The sequence below is a fragment of the Oratosquilla oratoria genome, chromosome 7 (assembly GCF_046742065.1).
Source record: "Oratosquilla oratoria isolate Oo_2021 chromosome 7, ASM4674206v1, whole genome shotgun sequence".
Lineage (NCBI taxonomy): Eukaryota > Metazoa > Arthropoda > Malacostraca > Stomatopoda > Squillidae > Oratosquilla > Oratosquilla oratoria.
In genome coordinates this window covers 50,956,149-50,964,812 of record NC_134783.1, presented here as the reverse complement: position 1 = coordinate 50,964,812, position 8,664 = coordinate 50,956,149, and the positions used below count along the sequence as shown (strand labels likewise).

Below are 8,664 nucleotides of genomic sequence, written 5' to 3'. Positions count from 1 at the left end.
TGATTACCTCCGTCTTGTCGAGGTGTTCCTTCGAGAAAGGTAATTTTCATTCTCCTTCTTTTGGAGAGTACTTATTTATTTGTTTACTTATTTTCTAATGCGGAAGGACGCAACACCACTCACTGCATAATACATTTACTGTGCAAGATGTGTTTTGTTTTTAAAGAAACTTGGGTTTCCATTTTTTTTTTTTTTATCTAATTTATTTTATTCTATTTATCTTTTTTTTTTGGGGGGGGGAACCAACAACGGCTACCCTCACGTGGTGATCTTGCTAGACAGAATCATCTCCATACAACCCGTTTTCACAACCCATTACTCCCTCACCTCAATCTGGAGGTGCGGCCCCAAGAGGCTGACACTCGGTTACCGGACTGGGGCGCAAGATTTCCTATTTCGTTTGTATTCCCTCTCGGTTCTATGTCACGTTATGGCACATTGTGGCACATTGTTGCACATTTGTGGCACGTTATAGCACGTTTGTGGTACGCCATGGCACGTTATAGCACATGGCATTATTTGGCATGTGGCACGTGTCATATAATGGCACGTTGTGGCACATTATGGCATGTTGTAGCACAATGTGGACGTTGTATCACTTGTGGCATTCCTCAATTTATTTAACCTCTTGCGATTTCGTGTAGACGAATATCGGATATTGAAATCCCAATGTCGTCGTTTTTTGTTTTTTTTTCCGAGCCCGTAACCAATCTCATCAAGAACAAAAGGATAATTATTTATTCTACCTTCCCCCCAAAAAGAGTAGGTTATATAAAGGTAATATAGTCTGTGTAAGACAATATACACAAAGATATAAAACACTAAAGATGGATGCTTTCGCATAGTTAGATCACTGAAAGATAACAGGACAATTGGCGATAGATTTCATCATTTGCGTTCCAAGTCCACGGGGAGGTAACCCGTGATAGGGCAAATCCCTGTCCGTTGCGACGAGCCGCTGGGATTTTTAGGTTCAATAAAACTCCAAGGTTACATGCACGTCATTCTTTATTCACAGTCCTGGGAAGACTCTCATTCAGTACACACACTCTCTTGCTCAGCCTTTCCCCCTAAACTTAAACTTTGAGAAACGAATGTTACCCTGATACGAGTACGAAATTTGTCTCTTCTCTTTTCACATACCGAGATCGCTCCCTTCCTGTGTCGTCGGCTGTAGATATAGATATAGTTTAAAGCTATATACGTCAGTCAATACGAACTTGCTATTCTCCGGGCTACGTGTCGTCAGGAAGAAAGGAATGAAATATTGTCAGTCTACGTGAGAAGTCAATCATCTAAGCCAACGCAGTCAGGACCCCCATCCCTCCCCCTCTCTCCAGTTTTCTCCTCATTTCTAGAGAATACGTGTGATAAGGCGAGGCTAGGACAACGCGCTTGACTAGTTGTTTACGATTCTAGAATTAGGAATATCTAAAAATAAATATGTACAGTAAGTCCACTATCACTTCTTTTTACGTTTCTCTGTTCAGAGCGTTAGTTCAAATGAAACTGGTTTCTAAGTGTTTGTTGTCACTTAGAAAAAAGTTCATACAATGATATGAAAGTACAACTGTGTTCATACGTGAACTCATATCAATGTTGGAAAAGTTATATACATCTAGTTGTATGTGAGAGACATACACACACACATACACACACACATATATACATACGTGTATATGTATATACATATATATATATACATGGCATACATACAAACATACTAAACACTGTCAATGATGATTACAATTAAACCTGTATGTCCAAGTAATTTGTGTCACAGGCTGGGCATGTTGAATAAATAATATTCATTTTCACAAATGTGCAACTTTGTCATAGGAACCTTATAGTACAGAATGCAGGCTTTGGTTAGTCAACATCTTAGAAATACTATAAATGTCACGACGTATCACCCGAAAAGAGAAATGTAATCATTTAAATACAGATCTATAAATTAAAATCACAATGTTTTCGGATACTTGAATTACAAAATATACCCAAAGACGAAGCACCTTTTTTTTTCTTTCTTTCTTTTTCTTGCAACGAGTCCAGCCTCCTCGGTCCGTCCGTGGTCTGAGGTCCAACCCATATTCATTAAGGTTGTTTACAATATACATTTATGTACATTTTTTCCCCCATGCAGTCTCATATTTTGAGTACGTGAGTAAATTCGTAGGGGAAAAAGGAGAACTGTTGTAAAGGTTTGCTCGTCACCAAATTCGTACATGAAGGCCACCATCACAGTCTCCGGAAAGGTACCTCCACATGTAAGAGAATGTGGGTACCTCACTACTCACACTCCAAATCCTCGAGGATACAATCCGCGCCTATTCCTTCGTCGAGGCTGACCTGCCGTTGGGTCTTCGAGTGGTAGCTGGCGATTGGAGGATTAGTACCAGTGAAGAAGGTCACATGACTAGTACTTCGACTTCCGGTACTACCCATACTATCCGTACTAGTCACTCTATTAATGCTCCCATGACCCTCACTTTCAACCTTATAGCCTACAACCCACTCCTTGTTCACTTTCCCCATTCCTACTCTCTCACCACTTCCACCGCTGCCACCACTGTCACCTCTTTGTAACTCCTCTCCTCTCTCCTCCTCCTCCTCTCCTCTCTCCTCCTCCTCCTCTTCCTCCTTAGGCTCTTCAAGAATGCCACTGTCTTTAGGAATGCTAACATACGGTCGATCCCGACGGTAGAAATTGAGGTTTTCTCTCTTTGACGCTCGACGGTCAAGTCCCGCGACAATATTTATCTTGCTCGAGCTCCCCGTCGGAGGCCGTTTGAAGCTCAGAGCTTGGTACAAGGACCTGTCACTCGCCTTATACGTCACACAGACTTCTTCAGGAGCGTCCTTCCTCTGCACATGGTCGAAGAGCCTGTCCAAGCTACCCGACCGAGTGAGCGTTCTCTGCGAGAGAGACTTTGTGCTCTCGGCCAGACTGCTCAGGATCGTCTTCCTCCTGCCGAAGAGCGACGTCGCCACGCTATCCCTCCTGTAGAAGGAAGCGTCGCCGCACCTGCGGGACTCCTGGGGGCTGTCCATGTAGCTCTGAGAGTGGAGCTCGGCCACCACCATCTGACTTGAGCTCTCGGGAAGACTCGGCTCCTCCTGTAGTAGCAAGTAGGAGAACTCTGACCCTCCGGGAGCTCCTCCGAGGGGGTCGCTCTGCAGGCGGCACGGGGCAGAGCCTCGGCGAAGAAGGTACCGATAGCCCTGACCGGCGTTACTGGAGCCTTCGGTGTCTGTGTCCGAGTCGTCGTAACTCACCATAATCGCACCTGTGAAGGGGAGACGGGTAACGTTACAACACTGAACACTAATGCATGGAACAATATGCTGATACACGTTAATTCTCTCTTATGATATATATATTTCCATATAAACATTTAGTGTGTGTGTGTGTGTGTGTGTGTGTGTGTGTGTGTGTGTGTGTGTGTGTGTGTGTGTGTGTGTGTGTGTGTGTGTGTGTGTGTGTGTGTGTGTGTGTTTGTGTCGGGCTGGCCAATATTGTGTGTAGCTTCTGCAATCCGTATATATATATATATATATATATATAATATATATATATATATATATATATATATTATATATATATATATATATATATATATATATACACTCGTATTTGTCTGTCACTGTCTATGGGTCTGTGTTTGGCTGTCTTGATAAATGAACGTGATTCGCCATTGGTCTTGGACCACGTGTTGGACTAGTGATCGTCAGCTATTACTCCCCCCGGATAAGAGCTCAGAGCTCATACTGTCCGACTTTTGAGTAATGCTGGGACCTCACAGACTCCACACATTCATCTCCTTGCTCAAGGGAAGCAGTAACAGCTTGCTATGTTAGTGAATTTTCCATCCCATGAGCAGGGCGTGATCTCGGACATCCAGCCTAAGAGGTCGAGATACTAACATCAGCAAGCCGTATATGCATGAGTAATCATCATATGTGTATACATGTGTATATACATAAGTATACACTTCCATACTGTATACATGTACATGTACACATATCTATATATACATACATGAACATATACAGTATACATAACGTTTAGAATTAATACAAAATTACACACAAACACGCACATCTTGATAAAAAAAAATAACAACGAAAGCACACTGAAGTTTAAAAAAATGTGTAGTATGTGGTAGTATATATATATATATATATATATATATATATATATATATATATATATACATATATATACATATATACATATACATATATATATGCAAAGTAACCACTTTAGAAAATAAACAAATGGAGCAGAGCGCTTTCGTATATTACATCCAGTGTAAATTACACTGGATGTAATATACGAAAGCCCACTGCTCCGTTTATTTTCTAAAGTGGTTACCTTGCATATATAAAACACACGTTCCTAGTGTTTTCATTGCATATATATATATATATATATATATATATATATATACATATATATATATATACATATATATATATATATATATATATATATTATATATATATATTATTGTGTGTTCATGTGTGTTCATATGAGTATGTTGTTCAAAGAGATCAATATTTGTACACACTTTACAAAGGAAATGCTAGATAAAGTCCTTATTTTCTAGTATGTCAGCTCTTGGTACAAGAGTCAGGATGCGATTTCCTAGATTTCTACCGACAGACTGAACACGAGTTAGATGACATGCACGAGACACGGGGGGGGGGGCGGTCTGGACGTTCTAGATTCTAGAACAAGCGCAGAGTCGTGATGCGCATGCGTCACTAATACAGTCTTTGGGTGTGGATAGGTGTGGGTAGGTGTAGGTGTGGTTATGGGTAGGTGTGGGTGTAAGGATGTGTGGGTAGGTGTAGGTGTGGGTAGGTGTAGGTGTGGGTAGGTGTAGGTGTGGGTAGGTGTAGGTGTGGGTAGGTGTAGGTGTGGGTGTGGGTGGGTGTAGATGTGGGTAGGTGTGGGTAGGTGTGTATGGGTAGGTGTGTGGGTGGGTGTGGACAGGTGTGGGTGTGGATAGGTGTGGGTGTGGGTAGGTGTGGGTGGGTGTGTATGGGTAGGTGTGTGGCTGTGGGTAGATGTGGGTGTGGATAGGTATGAGTGTGGGTAGTTGTGTGTACGTGTTGTGTGAGCTTGCGCACGTGTGTGTGTGTGTGTGTGTGTGTGTGTGTGTGTGTGTGTGTGTGTGTGTGTGTGTGTGTGTGTGTGTGTGTGTGTGTGTGTGTGTGTGTGTGTGTGTGTATTCACCTCGGATCTGCTGCAGTCTGTGTGTGTGTGTGTGTGTGTGTGTGTGTGTGTGTGTGTGTGTGTGTGTGTGTGTGTGTGTGTGTGTGTGTGTGTATTCACCTCGGATCTGCTGCAGTCTCTGTGTGTGTGTGTGTGTGTGTGTGTGTGTGTGTGTGTGTGTGTGTGTGTGTGTGTGTGTGTGTGTGTGTGTGTGTGTGTGTGTGTGTGTGTGTGTGTGTGTGCGTGTGTGGGGGGGTGTCTGTGTGCGTGTGTGCGCATGCTTGTGTGTACATGTGTCAGCCTGTGTCCATAATGAATGCATGAAGGTAACAGAATGGGACACAACAATCGACTCCAATGTTTCTATCGCACGAATTAATGCAAGGAAGACTACGTGTTAGGCGGAGGATGAGGATGAGGACGAGGATGAGGATGAGGACGAGGATGAGGACGAGGTGAGGATGAGGACGAGGATGAGGGTGAGGACGAGGATGAGGACGAGGATGAGGATAAGAACGAGGATAAGGATGAGGATGAGAACGAGGATGAGGACGAGGAAGAGGACGAGGACGAGGATGAAGATAAGGACGAGGATGAGGACGAGGACGAGAATGAGGATGAGGACGAGGATGAGGATAAGGATGAGGATGAGGATGAGGACAAGGATGAGGATGAGGATGAGAACGAGGATGAGGACTAGGATGAGGATGAGGACGAGGACGAGGACGAGGATGAGGACGAGGATGAGGATGAGGATGAGGATGAGGATGAGGACGAGGATGAGGACGAGGATGAGGACGATGATGAGGATGAGGACGAGGACGAGGACTAGGATGAGGACGAGGATGAGGTCTATTTTGGAACAAGGGTGGGTTGGGTTGGGTTGGACCGTTACAGCGCGATGTATGAACCTCTTCTTACCTTTGTGACCTGACCTCAGGCTTAGGTCAAGGGCGAGGTCACACATGCCCCAGCCTGTAAGTGATAGAAGCCAAGCTCAGCTATAGCAAGAAGTGAGATCGAGGACGAACTAGTGGAGGAGGAGGAGAAGGAGGAGGAGGAGGAGGAGGAGGAGGAGGAGGAGGAGGAGGAGGAGGAGGGACGTTACCTTGTGGGATCTGCCACTCAGCAAAATTTGGGGTCTTTGGTTTCAGGTCCCATCCTGAAGAGGAAGGACCTCCTTACTGAAGGAGGAGGTTGAGTGACCCTGCAGGCTCTCAAGGCCACGGTCTCTCACTTTGCTAAGGCGGAAGGGCATTTGCTACCCAGCACTGCAGCAGAAGAGTGTGATAGGTCAAGATAGGGCGTGGTGTTAAAAGGACGAAGGAAGAAAGACCAGATGGTGAGGGAATAACAAACGTTTCTCAGGTACGTTCGTTTCCTACACCAACTCTGCAAACGTTTCTTGACCTTAAGGTTTAGGTTCTAGAGTGTTCTTTTTCTGTCAAGAAACTAACGTTTCCTACACCAACTCTGCAAACGTTTCTTGACCTTAAGGTTTAGGTTCTAGAGTGTTCTTTTTCTGTCAAGAAACTAACGTTTCCTACACCAACTCTGAAAACGTTTTAGAATGTTCTTTTTCAGTCAAGAAACTAACGTTTCCTACACCAACTCTGCAAACGTTTCTTGACCTTAAAGAGCAAATGGTTCTACAGTGTATTTTTCTGTCAAGAAACTAACGTTTCTACACCAGCTCTGCAAACGTTTCTTGACCTTAAAGAGCAAATGGTTCTAAAGCGTTCTATTTCTATCAAGAAACTAACGTTTCTTACACCAACTCTGCAAACGTTTCTTGACCTTAGGAGCAAATGAGTGTTCTTTCTTTATCAAGAAACTAATGTTTTTACACCTTAGATACAAATGTTCTTCAGCCCCAAACGTTTGTTCTTCGTAAACGTTCCTTACCCTAACACACAAAGACTCGAGGATGCATCACGGTGAAGTTCGAGGGGGACAGCCTCCCTCCCCCCTCCCCCTCCCCCTCTCCCCCTCTCCCCCGCTTCCTTTCCATGGAGCTTCTGTTTCTGACAATCCAAAGGTATAAAGAAAGAGGCCATCTCGTCTATTCAATGAATGGAGAAAGAAAAAGTAACTGGCTGTGGAGGACGAAGAGGAAGAGGACGAAGATGATGATGAGGAGGAGGAAGAGGAGGACAAAGAAGATGATGATGATGATGATGATGAGAATAGGAGACGGAAGGGGTAAGAGGGGGAGAGGGAAGAAGGGGAGGGGAGGGGAAGAGGGGAAGAGGGAAGAGGCGGAGAGGGAGGGGAAGGAGGGGAAGAGGGGGAGAGGGGGAGAGGGAGGGAGAGGAAAGGAGAGAGAGGGGGTGAGGGAGGGGAAGAGGGGAGAGGGAGGGAGGGGAGGGGAAGAGGGGAGATGGAAACTCTTCACTCTTCCTCCCTCTCCCTCCCTTTCCCCCTTCCCCTCTCCCCTCCCTCTCTTCCCGCTCTTCCCCTCTTCACCCTCCCTCCCCCTCTTCCTCCCAACCTCCCCCTCTTCACCCTCTCCCCCTCTTCCCTCTTATCACTATCCACTGTTTCCTCTTTCACGGTCTCCCCTTCCGGAGAGGACAGGGAAAAATGGAGAGAGATAAAGAAGGGTAGAGGGGTGATAGAGGAAGAGGGAAGAGGAAAAAAAGGGGGAGAGGGAAAGAGAGGGAGAGGAAAAGAAGGGGGAGAGGGAAAGAGAGGGAAAGGAAAAGAAGGGGGAGAGGGAGGGGGAGAGGGAAGGGGAGAGGGAGGGGGAGAGGGGGAGAGGGAGAGGGAAAGAGGGGGTGAGAGGGGAAGAGGGAAAGAGAGGGAGAGGGAGAGAGGGAGGGGGAGAGGGAGGGGGAGAGGGAGGGGGGAGAGGGAGAGGGAGGGGGAGAGGGAGAGGGAGGGGGAGAGAGATGGGGAGGGAGATTGAGGGAAAGAGAAAGAAGGGGAGAGAGAAAGAAGGGGAGAGGGAAAGAGAGGGGGAGAGCGAGAGAGGGAAAGAAAGGGGAGAGAGGGAAAGACAGGGGTGAGAGGGAAAGGGAGGGGTGAGAAAGAGGGGAAAGGAAAAGAGAGGGGAGAGGAAAAGAGAGGGGGAAGAGTTTCCCTCCCCACCTCTTCAGAGGGATAGAGTAGGAAAGAGGGGGTGAGGGGGAAAGAGGGGGAGAGGGGGGAAGGCAAAGAGAGGAGAGGAAAAGAGGGGAAGGGAAAGAAGGGAAAGAGGGGGAGAAGAAAAGAGGAAAGGGAAAGAGGGGGAAAGGGAAAGAGAGGAGAGGGGAGAGGGGAGGAGGGAGAGGGGGAGAGGGGAGGAGGTAGAGGGGGAGAGGAAAGGGGGTGGATGGTGGGAGAGGGGGATAGAGGGAGAGGGAAAGAAAAGGGGGAGTTTCCCTCCCAACCTTTCCCCCCTCTTTCCTCTCCCCCTCTACCCTCCTTTCACTTTTCCCTTCTGGAGAGGGAAAGAGGGGGAG

General features: G+C 46.2%; 1 protein-coding gene across 8 annotated transcripts in view; it reads right to left on the bottom strand.

The window, feature by feature from the left end:
* Window positions 1–990: 990 nt before the first annotated feature.
* The window catches only part of LOC143027151 (uncharacterized), a 313,416-nt gene continuing 305,742 nt past the window's right edge, over window positions 991–8,664 (bottom strand). For 7 of the 8 annotated variants that reach the window (XM_076188226.1, XM_076188225.1, XM_076188224.1 and 4 more), the window contains 2 exons: window positions 6,143–6,196; window positions 991–3,287 (listed from right to left, as the gene is read on the bottom strand). In XM_076188226.1, the coding sequence (XP_076044341.1) occupies window positions 2,290–3,287; window positions 6,143–6,196 (1,052 nt within the window). In that variant the 3' untranslated portion in view covers window positions 991–2,289. The remainder of the gene's footprint in view (window positions 3,288–6,142; window positions 6,197–8,664) is intronic. The other variant, XM_076188229.1, reaches the window with a different exon arrangement.